We start from the raw sequence: 14217 nt of genomic DNA, 5'->3' as shown, positions 1-14217 counted from the left end.
TCAAGGAAGGGATTTTAATCATAATCCATTTTCAAACAGTTCATGATGACGAACTGCAGTAAGGAGCGACCCGGCTCAATAGTAAACGAAACTCTGAAAAAACGAAATTTTGACACTAATAGATAAATCAAAAGAATTGGTTTTTATGCTGATTTTAAATATATAAGTTTCAGATGAAACTGCAGGACCAACCAGTAGAAGCAGCCAATAAAGACCAAATAAAGTCCTACCCAAAGCAATAATAATCAAAACTATAAAAACCAAATTTGGGAAACAAATGACTGGATCAGGGCAGCTCCTTGCTAATTTGGGAGCCAAAGAAATTTAAAGGAATCTAAACTTGCTTATTCTCAGGAAAATCACTTAAGTAATGTAAGTAAAATAATAGCACAATTCGTTGGGTCTCCAACTAGCTAAAGCAGTTATGCTTGAAAATAATAATTGTATTATATAGATGGAAGAGAACTGAGGACATATCTTAGTTGATTTACTACCTCTACTAGTTTCCAGTCAAGAATTAAAAATGCAGAGACACCAGAATAAAACATTTATGTGTGCTATGAAGTATCAAGGCTGTCCTACCGAAGGATACCCCACCCCTTAGATCCCAACTGAAAAAGTTGTCAGAGCTGAAACTTTTTATAGGGAACCGGAGATAGCTGGCTGCTCTCCATGCGGCTAATGGCTTTGGGTCTGAAATTAGCAAAGTGCTACCCAGATATTAGATCTGAGATAGCACCAGCCCGCACGCCAAAGACCCACTCCGAGTAAGAACCGGCAAATATCTTGAAGCTGTTCAACGGGAACAATAAGTCTTTAGACTACCAACCATTTTGGTATTAACTGGTCACCATAACTGTTGGCATGTTGAACCTTGTTAGAATCAGATTCATGATGGGCTTTTAATCATAATCTGTTGTATAATTAAGATCCGAAATGGCCAATATCCATCCGGTAGCCCCCTTATACCTTATGGCAATTACTGCCATGAGAATAAAACATTCAAAATAAACATAAGAGAAAACATCAGAATAAAACACTTATCTGTGCTATAAAGTATCCGAGGCTGCCCTACGCAAGGATACCCCACCCCTTAGACCCTGACTGAAAAAATTGTCATTCGGAACCGAAACTTTTTTATTAAAAAGTTTTTTCTTTTACTTTTTTTTTACTTTTTTATTGATTTTACATCCCATATAGCAGCGGCCGGCGTACCAAAGACCCACTCCAGGTAAGAACCGGCCACCATCTTGATTGATTCCAAAAATGTAATATCTGTAAGTTCAGAGGCACCCATTAAGACTTGTCTACATGACTGTCCTAGAAAAAGTGGGACTATTTCTCTGAGAAATATTTTTCCAATACCCCCTCCTCCTATCCTTGAAAATATAGACACTACCATCTGAAAACAACTTTTTTGACCATTTTCCTGTCCACCCCATTAAAAGGGGGAGGGGGTACCTTCTTCTGAGTGATTTTTTTTATTTTGAAGAATTGTTATGCCGAAATTAAGCTTTTAAGCAGAGAGCAGGGAGTGAGGGGTTTCCAACACCCCTGAAACTTAGTATTTTAATTTTAGACTTTTCTATCATTTGACAATGAGCTTTTCTTATTTTATTAGCAAAAATAAAGATTAGAATTTAAACTTAAAACGAATACAAATTATCCTATGAACGAGAGGGGCTACCTCTCCTTTCAAATCCTCATTTTTTTTAACAAATGAGCTTTTTATGCTTAAAATTATTTTCTGATTCCCAACCCTACCTCCATTTAATTTACTTTGTCCCTTTTTTTTTAATAAGGGAGACAGATCGAGTTACATCTCTCTGTCTAACTTTGTTAAAAGTTGATGCCTTGTATATTATGTTAAATCGATAAGTTAAAGTATGATCCAATGATAATCATTTGATTAAAGACTGGATGAGGGGCTGGGGGTGCTTGGTAGCCTCCTCGGTATATGGGATTATTTCCGTTCGTATTAAGTTTTAATTCCATAGTTTATTTTCATTTCATAAACCTGTTCTTTTTTTTTTGCTAAATGTTATGCAAAAGGACCAGTCTTTCACATACGAAAATGTTACAAGCTAGGGAAGGGTAATAAAGATGAAAGTACCTCCCATGTTACAGCGCCGAAATTGTCTCTTGCGATGAAATAACAGTGGCAAAAGAATGACCTCTGGGCATCAAGTAACCCAATTCGCAAGCAAACTCAAACTTTGACTTTACAAATATATTTGTAGAGAGTATATTTCATTTAGTTTATCTTTAGTAAACTAACAATAAGGAATAATGCAATAATGGATACAAGGTATGCAACCAACAACTAATGTTTTTTTTTCCATGATATCATCTTATGTTAGGTAAATTGATCAAACGGAATTTAATGAATACTTAATCTCTGGTGATATTTAGATTTAAGAATTAGTCTATGATTTTTTTTTCTCTTTTTTTAAGGTTTTAAGTCGTTGCTGTTTCTATAAATCGTTTTTGAGAAATAGTTTGGGATTTCCGATGAAAGGGGAGGGGCTTCTTTTAGCTGTAAGATGCTGTTCCAGAGAAAAGTAAACCTGTTGCACCACACGCATCGTTTATAAAGTAAAAGAAATTGCTGCCAATGAATAGAAATGAAGCCTTTATCTTGGTACCTTATGCCAAATAATACTAAGAGTTGATAAATTTTGCGAGTTTTATAGCTTAAATTATATTTTAAACTTTTCATCTATTCCAAAACTTGGGGGGGGATCTTTTGGACCTAGCATTCTACCTCATCCACTGAAATTTAAGTATATTATGATTTTTTCATGCGCCTGTTTTATACTTTGCTTGTGCTGATGACGTGCTTCTTATAGGCCGTCTGAAAACTGTTTTGTCTAATATGATTTCTCTTGCTGTTTCTCCTTTCTCAGATATAGGCCGTTCTTTTAACATTGATGAATATGAATTTTATTTTCTCAACAAAACTTCTATATTTCCCTTCGGTGTAATGGCATTGCTATCCCTCTCGCAGATTGTCTCCACATATTCGGTATTACTGTTGCTAAAAGCCTTCTAAGCCTTTACAACCGCGCTGTCTCAGAGATAAAGAATGAAATCCATTTAGAACACGCTAAGATTGTTGTCAACAGGGGAAAATTTAACAGATGTGTGTTTCCTAAGCTCTACTCATCTTTCTGTTATCATTGTATTCTGTTTGATTCTCGAATTTGCCCCTCTTGAATAAATTTTTGAAGTTTTTGTTGTTTCTTCCACCTTGGACGAAAAACTGGTTCTTTTTAGAAAGTTTCTTGTTCCTGAGGTTAAAGCAAGACTGGAAGTACTACAAAGAAAACTTTCAAATGCAGCTTGTACCCATGTTTCTCCACAACATCTTATTAAAGGGTTTTCCAATTGTGAGTGACTTTTTTCCGCTTTTTGCTTTGTTTGTTTGTTTTTCGTCTATTTTTTATATGTTACCCCACCTATTAGACTATATTGTATAATGCAGATCAAAAATAAATAATAAACAATAGCTCAACATTTTTTTTTATGCCAGATCCAGGGCAAGTATTTTTGTCAAACGTGACACGGCTCAAAAATTGAACTTGTTCCAAAGACCCATGGAGCGCTTCGGAAGGTCATATTCTTACATTAACATCAATTTATAGCTTACTAATTAGAGAAAGATATCTATTTTTTTAAATGTATGTCACGAGCCAGATGGGCCGAATTAGCATAAAATCTAATTTTATCACAATTGTTTGTCGGCATTTTAAATTTTTTTTTAAACAATTTTGATTCAATTTTTTTTTTTGTGAGCAGCTTTACTCAGCTATAGGACTGGATTTGCTGGATTAACAATAGCTATGCCCATTGTTGAAAAAAATTGAATTTTAGTTATTATTTCGTAAAAATTGTGTAACTACAAATGTGAATGCCTGATGCAGTCGGGATTAAGCAGATTTTTTAATAGGCTTAAGTTATCTTTCCTTTTTTTTTAGCACTTTAAAGATAAACCTTTTACTTACAGAAAAGATTAGGTAATATCGTTTGAGGTTTTTTTTTGAATTCAGCTATTATAGTTAATAGGATATATTTATACAAAACAAGTATGGTATTCTTAAAAAAGGAAAAGCAACATTCATTTGTTTCTTTTGACTTGGAATGCTGAATTGTGCTTTGTTTTAATAATAAAAAAAACAAGTTTTTTAAAATGAAAGTAAGGAGTGACATTAAAACTTAAAATGAACAGAAATTACTCCGTATATGAAAGGGGCTTTTCCTCCTCAAAGCCCCGCTCTTTACGCTAAAGTTTGACTCTTTCTCTTAACTCTACTTTTTAAAACAGTAAAAAACTGCATTTAAAAAAAAAGGCATTTAATTACCTTAATGGCCTCATTGCCCTTCTTGCAACTGGGTATGCTCAGATACCCTTATGCTCGGAATCCCACGTGGCATAAAATAAAAATTCCCAAAATTGCTGTTTTAACAAGAACGATTGGAAAATCAGAAAAACTACCACGGGAGGTGACACGATTTGTATAGCTCCCTGGGTAAAGGCCTCAAATTGTGAAATAAGCCTATTTGAAAAGAATATCGTAATTGATAGTTTGAATACAAAGATGTTTGAAATCAATGCCCTAAAAGAGGACATTAGGCTTGTGCTCCTCTCAATGTTCCAGCCCAATTTTTTGGCTTTTTGCTAAAACTGTGCTCGAGGACTTTTGAATTTTCAGGTTGAATTATTCAGAAAGTACTTCTATTTTCCAGGCTTATATACGTTATAATTACATTGTTCGCTATTTCAAATCAAGAGTCATTTCTCAGCTTGATTCAGTCGAAGTTCTTTAGACGAGCTACAAGAAAAGTATCTGATAAGATGCCCAGATTTCATTTTAGTCACAGAAACCCGCTTTTCACAGTCAGTAAAGTAAGTGTAGTCACGAAAACAGTTACAGTAATCCCAAAATGCATCTTGCCTGCACATGGACTCCCAGACTGCGAATTTCGTGAGGGTCGTCACCTTAGCTGGATCAAGGAATTATCCAGTTTTTATATTCCATTGAATTCGGAGTCGATCGAGACTAAAAATTTCAGGTAAGCAAAATGTTAGGAATAGGAAACAATTATATTAAAGCCCTACAACTCTAATGAATTTTTTTTCTTTCCAATATTATTGAACTGTGAACATTTTCACCTATTTTTAATTTTAAAAAAATGATAGTGAGGAGCAACATTAAAATTTGAAACTACCAGAAATTATTCTGTATATGAGGAGGTTGCCCCCCCCACCCATTAACATTTCGATTGTTACGTAAAAGTTTCCTAGTACTATGAAAAAGGTTCTTGTTCCATACCAACCTCCATAAAAGTTAGATTTCACCAGTCGTTCTCAAAGCATTAAGACAGAAAAAAATCAAACTTTATCGTAAAGAGTGGGGGATTGAGAAAGAGGTATACAGAATTATTTCGGTCCATTTCAAGTTTAAAGGATGCTGCTTTCTTTCTGTTGAAAAAACTTGTTTTCTAATTTAATTTGTGGCCGTTTTTAAATAAGGCCAGGAAATCCCCCTTCCCCTTAGTGAGGATTCATCCTCGGAGAGTCTCTTTCACGGAAAATTCCCACCCCTTCCCTCCCAGCAAAAAGTTGCAAGTTTCTCAATAATAAATACTATACGTAAACAATAGGTAAATTCCTTATTTACAGCCCTTTTTCTAAGGACTGCGATGGCTCTTGTGATCTTTAGAGGCATTGTTATTGGACCTTTTAGATACACTGAAAAAAATGGCTACCTCAAATTTTTGCTCAGATTTCTTTGGGAAAAAGGATCAGGGTTAGTTGCCCTTCGCCCTCTCTGGTCACTCAAAAAGGGCACTTAAACCTTTAATTCCCGTTTGAATGAGTGATCTACCAATCTTCTAGGATCATTTGTTCTATACGATTGAAAAAAAAAAAAAAACTTCAACAAAAAACACGCACCAGTGATCTTTCTTATGGGAAAAATACAAAATACCACATTTTTGTCAATCGGAGTTTAAAATATGTACAGTAGGGTTCTATGATATGGTGAAGTTTAAGGCATGATTTTCATTTTGATCCCTTGGCTTTCTGGGTGTTTCCCGCTTTCTAAAAAATCAGACAAATCTTCTCAAGCTCAAAGCTATTGGCGGATTGAATTTAATGAATGTCATATATCAAGAATTGTAAAAAAAAAAAAAAAAATGTGTTTATTATTACCAATTTTGTTTTTTAGAGTTTTGTTACTATTGGGCCAAGTTCTTCCTAACTCAAAGTTCATTACCATGAATTGGTTGATTCTGATGATATGAAATTCGTCAATTCCAAACTAACACAATAAAAATTTATGAGACTGAGAAATTTCGGTCTGTTTATAAAAATATTGGATACAATTTCAGAACTATACTCCTTCATTCGCAAATTGCATCCGGTTTCAAATTCAAACTAGCTAATATTCTGCTATTTTTTTTTTTCAAATGCATTCGATGTAGTTACTTGTTACCGCATAAAACAGATTAAGTGCTAAAAAATTTCGTGTAAATACTCAGGCACATTTTTAAGTTACGAATCTAGGACACAACCAATCAATTTACAAGTATTGACATATACAATTTCAGTGCCTGCAGTGGGGGTCTACGGGGCTGGTAGCCCCCATTATATCTTGAATAGACCTCGACGTAGTTCAAAAAACAATAAGAAAGTAAATAAAATAAACTAGCTTTTTCAAATGAAAGTAAGGAGCGATATTAAAAAAATAAACTGAATAAATAGTTCCGCTTATGAGGGGGGCTAGCTTCTCCTTAGCCCCCCTCTACTCTTTGAACAAAGGTTCTTTAGTAGTTTAAGATTATTCTTATTCCAATTTATTCCTAGCTTCTCCTTAGCCCCCCCCACTCTTTGAACAAAGGTTCATTAGTGGTTTAATATTATTCTTATTCCAATTTAATGGCCCTTGTTTTTGAGCAATTCTCCTCGAAAAACAACTGCAGGACGACTTTGGACAAAAGTCAAATTTTCACGTAAAGAGGGGAGGACTGAGGGATTGGCCCTATCATATATGGAATAGTTTACATTACCTTTAAGTTATATATATATATATATATATATATATATATATATATATATATATATATATATATATATATATATATATATATATATATATATAAACAAGTAATACTTATAAATCTATTTATTTTTGTGTGTTTGTATAAGCTTTTTTTCGAAAACGGCTCAATAATTTTTTGGGGGGGGATATTGGCATCCTGGGATTTTCTGGCATCCAAAAGAGATCTAGATAGGTCTTGAGTTTGAGAAAATTGGTTAAGAGTCTTAATTTTTGACAAAAAATCATATGAGTAACGTCATATCTATGAGCACGATTCAAGAGCATAAAAATATCATTTGTGCCTCAGGAGAAATCGTATTATTTTTTGTGTTTATGACGCATACAAAATTACACAAGACATGACTAAGCATAAAATACCAAGTGCAAGGACTCTACTTACAAAAGCCATTTTCAGCAGTTTAATAATACCTAGAAGAAGAAAAAGTAAATTAGCCATGCCTAAATGAACAAACTGAACCAACAAGTAAGACAAGATCAAGAGGACGACCTGAGAAATTCAAATTTACAACGGTTAAAAATGAATAACCAAGTGTCCTAGACTATCAAATGTGACCCAAGCAGCTAAGCCAAAAGGCATTGAAAAATATTTGAAGTAGCGAGAAATGAAAATAAAGAACAAAGAGATGGCCCATTAGAAGATAAGCGGCAGCAAAAAATACAGAAAACATCAAGAATAGGAACTTGTCAAAATAAAAGTGAAGAACAAAGAAGTGTGCAGCTAGAAGGCGCACAAAAAAGTGAATATCAGAACTTGTCAAAAATGAAAGTGAGGGACAAAGAATTGTGCTATTAGAAGACAAGCAACAGTAAGGATACGAAGAGTCAAAAACGACAGTGAAGAAGAAAGCAATACTAAGAAAAACAGCGCCATCACAATTAAAGACGCCAACAAATTATGGCACAAAACCCAGTATAAACCTACAAAGATGCAGTAAGCTACGTAAGTGTCAATTATAAGTTACTGGAACCCTTCACGGCTGTATGAATTCCCTTTGAATCCTCCATTTTCCCGAGGGAAGAGGAGCCAACAAATTTGATTCAAAAACAGGCTGCTGCCAGCTTGATTGAATTACATCCCCACCTCCACAATTTCTAAATGAATTGGTTCCTTGACAAAATATGATAGTTGAACTCATGTTTCGCTTAAGCTTCATTCAAAGTAAGCAATGATCGAACCATGACCAGCCGTAGTGTTTTCAGCTTCAAATTAGCTGGAAAAATTTATCACACAATCAATTTAGCGGCATCCCCTGAAAGTGATTTTTAACCATCTTTATACAGGCAAATCTACTTTTTAAACGCCAATAATACTGTTGAAGAACGCTTTGGACATCCTGTAAATTATGGGATCTCCAGTAACCTAATGGATCACTTGGATGAAATATTTAGAGACTCAAACAAGGTTATATGAGACTAGAGGGTAGGCGGCCTTGGCCCCCCTGGTGATAGGGGACTATAAAGTAATGATTAGGAAATCAAAAGAAAGAGCAGAGTAGGGAAAAACCATGGGAAAAAAGTGTGCTGGCCAATATTTGTCTTCCTGCCAATAGGTTTCGACCCTTAACAAGATCTGTATAGTTCTAATTTGTCACTGAGTTACCCCTTCCCAGTTTTCCATACACATTTTTTCTATATGATTTAGTTGGAGTAAAAAAAAAAAAAATCAAGTTCTCCACAGTAATAAACAGTAATTAAATAGCGATCGTTATCAATAACAAAAGCATAAGGACCTAAATATCTATAATCAAACAGTTCGTGGTAATGAACTGTAGTAAAGGAGCAACCCGGCTCAATAGTATCCTCTAAAAAATTGAATTTTGATACCAATAGCTACATCAAAAGAATCACATTTTAATACTGATTTTAAATATATAAGTTTCTTCAAGTCTAGTCTTACCCATCAAAAGTTACGAGCCTGAGAAAATGTGCCTTATTTTAGAAAATAGGGGGAAACAACCCCTATAAGTCATAGATTCTTAACGAAAATCACACCATCAGATTCAGCGTATAAGAGAACTCTATAGCAGAAGTTTCGTGCTCCTCTCTACAAAAATGTGGAATTTTGTATTTTTTGCCAGAAGGCAGATCACGGATGCGTGTTTATTTTTATTTTATTTTTTTTTTTCTTCCAGGGGTGATCGTATCGACCAAGGGGTCCTAGAATCATGTGAGAGGGCTCATTCTAACGGAAATGAAAAGTTTTATGCCCTTTTTAAGTAACCAAGAAAATTGGAGGGCACCTAGGCCCCCTCCCACGCTTATTATTTTCCCGAAGTCACCGGATCAAAATTCTGAGATAGCCATTTTATTCAGCGTAGTCAAAAACCCTTATAACTAAGCGCAGGATTTTCTAGTTTATTTAAAAAAAAAGCAATGAAAAAATAAATATGAAAAAGTTTTTTTCAACTGAAAGTAAGGAGCAGCATTAAAAATTAAAACGAACAGAAATTATTACGCATATGAGGGGCTCACCTCCTCCTAATACCTTGTTCTTTACGCTAAAGTATTTTTAGTCATTTCAACTATTTATTCTACGGCTTTTGTGATTCAGGGGTCATTCTTAAGAAACTGGGACAAAATTTAAGCTTTAGTGTAAAGAGCGAGGTTCTGACGAGGGGGTGAACCCCCTCACATACGTAATAAAACATGAGAATACAGAAGTTCGTTACGTAAGCTAATTTGTAAGTTACGTATATCTTTTACAAATAAAAATATTTGTAAAAAATTAAAAATTCTAGTTGCCTTTTTAAGTAACCAAAAAATCGGAGGGCAACTAGGCCTCCTTCCCCGCTCCTTTTTTCTCAAAATCATTCAATCAAAACTATGAGAAAGCCATTTAGCCAAAAATGCAAATTTCGTTTCAGTTATTCATCTGCGGAGAGCCAAAATCAAAATATGCATTGATTCAAAGACGTTCAAAAATTAAACAAAATTTTTTTTTAACGGAAAGTAAGGAGCGACTTTAAAACTTAAAACGAACAGAAATTACTTCGTATATGAAAGGGGCTTCTTCCTCATCAACGCCCCGCTCTTTACGCTAAATTTTTTTACTGTTTTAAAAAGTAGAGTTAAGAGAAAGAGTCAAACTTTAGCGTACAAAGCGGGGCGTTGATGAGGAAGCAGCCCTTTCATATACGAAGTAATTTCTGTTCGTTTTAAGTTTTAATGTCGCTCCTTACTTTCCGTTAAAAAAAAACTTGTTTTTTTTTATTTAATGTTAAACCAAAGAATCATCTTTTCATGGTGATTCAAAATGTGTAGTGGTTTTGATTTTGAAGTTGAACGTCCAAATCCATTAGTAAATGAGAAACTTTGCAAAATTACAGATAAACAAGAGCTATGAGCTCATATGGTATGAGCTCTAGTAAAATTCTAAGAATCAATAGATTGATTTAAAAGGAAAATCGGAGGCTTAATACCGGTCGGGATTTAAAATAAGAGCTCTGAGTCATGGTGTCCTTCTAAATATCAAATTCATTAAGATCTGATCACCCACTCGTAAGTTATAAATACCTCATTTTTTCAATTTTTCCTCTCCATGCAGCCCCCCAGATGGTCTAATAGGAGAAAACGACTTTATCAAGTCAATTTGTGCAGCTCCCGGACACGCCTACCGATTTCCACCGTCCTAGCACGTCCAGAAGCACTGAGCCCCACCCCCTAACTCCCCCATTTAGAGTGGATCCAGTACGGTTACATCAATCACGTATCTACGACATTTGCTTATTCTACCCACCAAGTTTCATCCCGATTTCTCTACTCTAAGCGTTTTCCAAGATTTTGGGTTTTCCCCTCCAACTCCCCCCAGTATCAAAAAATCTAATCGGGTTTTGAATTATAAGAGCTCTGAGACATGAGTTCCTTCTAAATATCAAATATCGTTAAGATCCGATCACCCATTCTTAAGTAAAAATTCCTCATTTTTTTATTTTTCACAAATCAACACCCCCCAGTTCCTCCAAAGTGAACAGATCCGTTCTAATTATGTCAATCACGTATCTATAACTTGTGCTTATTCTTCCCATCAAGTTTCATCCCGATTTCTCCACTCTAAGCGTTTTCCAGCATTTCTGTTTCCCCCCTCCAACTCCCTATGTCCCCGGATCCAATTCGAATTGAAAATTGAACATCTGAGACATAAGGTCCTTCTATATATCAATTTTAGTTAAGATCCGATCACCCATTCGTAAGATAAAGATACCTCAATTTTCACGTCTTCCAAGAATTCCGGTTTCCCCCTCCAACTCCCCCCAATGTCACTGGATCTGGTCGGGATTACAAAAAATCTGGTGTAAGTTACAAATAACTCATTTTTTCTAATTTTTTCGAATTAATCCCTCACCCCCGCCCCCCAACTCCCCCTCTTAATGACTCTGGATCCAGTTGGCATCTAAAGTAAGAGATCTGAAACACGAGTTCCTTCTAAATATTAAATTTCATAAAGATCCGATCACTCCTTCGTAAGTTAAAAATACCTCATTTTTCTACTTTTTTAGAATTAACCCCCCCCCCCTAACTCCCCCAAACAGAGCAGATCCGTTCCGGTTATGTCAATCACGTATCTAGGACTTCTGATTATTTTCCCATCAAGTTTCATCCTGATCACTCAACTCTAAGCGTTTTCCAAGATTTTAGGTTCCCACCCTCCAACTCCCCCAATGTCACTGGATCTGGTCAGGACTTAAAATAAGAGCTCTGAGACACGATATCCTTCCAAACATCAAATTTCATTAAGATCCCATCACCCGTTCGTAAGTTAAAAATACTTCATTTTTTTCTATTTTTCCGAATTAACCGCCCCTCCCCCACTCCCCCCAGATGGCCGAATCGGGAAAATTTCCAATTTTTAATTTAATCTGGTCCTGTCCCTGATACGCCTGCCAAATTTCATCGTCTTAGCTTACCTGGAAGTGCCTAAAGTAGCAAAACCGGGACAAACCGACAGATAGACAGACCGACAGAATTTGCGATCGCTATATGTCACTTGGTTAATACCAAGTGCCATAAAAAGAAGGCAAACGATTTAAAAAGGGGGCAATTTCGATAGAAAAAAAATGCACCGTCAAATTTAGCATGCCTGAGTAAGCCGATATCTGAAGCCAGTATAATAAGAAACATTTAATTTTGTATTTCTCAGAGATCATCTAAGTTATTTTGTATTCTTTTTTTTGTACTTTTTTTTGAGTGAATGAACTGACATAAAGCTTTAATTTTTTGGTTAAAAGTGTAATGCCGTCAAATAGTTTGGTTTCAGGTGTCCAAAATTATTTTTACTCAACAACTTTCAGCATTTACGACCTTTCTCAATAGTGCCTAGCACAAGAAATTGTTATTTGATTTTCAAAATATTAGTTTTAATGTATAATTTTGAATGAACTACTTTGAAAATACTTTACTCTTTAAAATCACTGATTCTAAAAACACTAGTTAAAAAATATGAATACAGTTCGATAAAGTTCGTCCAACACTTCAGCTTTACTTAATATTAAATAGAAAAAAACAAGTTTTTTTAAATGAAAGTAAGGAGCAACATTAAAACTTAAAACGCACAGAAATTACTTCGTATATGAAAGAGGCTGCTTCCTCATCAACGCCCCGCTCTTTACGCTAAAGTTTGACTCTTTCTCTCAATTTTTCTTTTTAAAACAGTAAAAAACATTAGCGTAAAGAGCGGGGCGTTGATGAGGAAGCAGCCTCTTTCATATACGAAGTAATTTCTGTGCGTTTTAAGTTTTAATGTCGCTCCTTACTTTCAGTTAAAAAAACCCCTTTTTTTATTTAATTTCTGAACGTTTTTGAATCAATGCATGTTTTGATTTTGGCTCTCCGCAGAGGAATAATCAAAAAGAAATTTGCATATTTTTTTTTTTGGGGGGGGGGGCTAAATGGCTTTCTCATAATTTTGATCGAATGATTTTGAGAAAAAAAGAGTGGGGGCGAAGCCTAGTTGCCCTCCGATTTTTTGGTTAATTAAAAAGGCAACTAGAACTTTTAATTTTTCTTTTTATTGGTAAAAGATTTACGTAACTTATAAATTAGCTTACGTAAAGAACTTTTGTATTCTCATGTTTTTATTACATATATGAGGGGATTCGCCCCATCGTCAGTACCTCGCTCTTTACACTAAAGCTTAAATTTTATCCCAATTCATTAAGAATGACCCCTGAATCACAGTTGAAATTGAAATTACTAAATAGTTGAAATTACTAAAAATACTTTAGCGTAAAGAGCTAGGTATCATAAGGAGGTGAGCCCCTTATATGGGTAATAATTTCTGTTTGTTTTAAGTTTTATTGCTGTTCCTTACTTCCAGCTGAAAAAGCTTTTTCACATCTATTTTTTAATTTTTTTTTTAAATAATGCTAGTAAATCCTGCTCTCCCTTCATGGAAGTTTTCTTTTCCCATGACAGAATTACTCCCATGAACAGAAATTACTCCGTATATAAAAGGGGCTTTTCCTCCTCAATGCCCCGCTCTTTACGCTAAAGTTTGACTCTTTCTCTTAACTCTACTTTTTAAAACAGTAAGAAACTTTAGCGTAAAGAGCGGGGCGTTGAGGAGGAAAAGCCTCTTTCATATACGGAGTAATTTCTGTTCGTTTTAAGTTTTAATGTTGCTCCTTACTTTCATTTAAAAAAACTTGTTTTTTCTATTTAATTTCTGGACGTTTTTGAATTAATGCATGTTTTGATCTTGGCTCTCCGCACATAAATAATTAAAACAAAATTTGTATATTAATTCATTGCAATTATCGGAAGAGTTTGAGAAAAAAGGAGTGAAGGAGGTTGCCAAGTTCCCCTCCAATTTTTTGATTACTTAAAAAGGTAAGTAGAACTTTTAATTTTTTACAAACGTTTTCATTGGTAAAAATTATACGTAACTTACAAATTAACTTACGTACCGAACTTCTATATTCGTATGTTTTTATTGCGTATATGAGGGGATTCAACCCCCGTCGATACCTCGCTCTTTACACTAAAGCTTAAATGTCCCATTTAAGCTTTAGTGACTTTGAGCTTTAAGCTTTATGCTTTAGAACTTAAATCACACTCTGAATCACAAAGGACGTAGAATAAATAGTTGAAATTACTA

General features: G+C 34.7%; 1 protein-coding gene across 2 annotated transcripts in view; it reads left to right on the top strand.

Moving 5' to 3' along the window:
• The first annotated feature begins 2248 nt into the window (after positions 1-2248).
• The window catches only part of LOC136042060 (uncharacterized), a 36760-nt gene continuing 24791 nt past the window's right edge, over positions 2249-14217 (top strand). For both annotated transcript variants that reach the window (XM_065726940.1, XM_065726931.1), the window contains exons 1-2: positions 2249-2308; positions 4747-5073. In XM_065726940.1, coding sequence (XP_065583012.1) covers positions 2298-2308; positions 4747-5073 — 338 coding nt within the window. In that variant the 5' untranslated portion in view covers positions 2249-2297. The remainder of the gene's footprint in view (positions 2309-4746; positions 5074-14217) is intronic.

The sequence above is a fragment of the Artemia franciscana genome, chromosome 2 (genome assembly GCF_032884065.1).
Source record: "Artemia franciscana chromosome 2, ASM3288406v1, whole genome shotgun sequence".
Taxonomy (NCBI): Eukaryota; Metazoa; Arthropoda; class Branchiopoda; order Anostraca; family Artemiidae; genus Artemia; species Artemia franciscana.
Note: the sequence above shows the minus strand (reverse complement) of the source record. Positions and strands in the feature narration are given on the sequence as shown.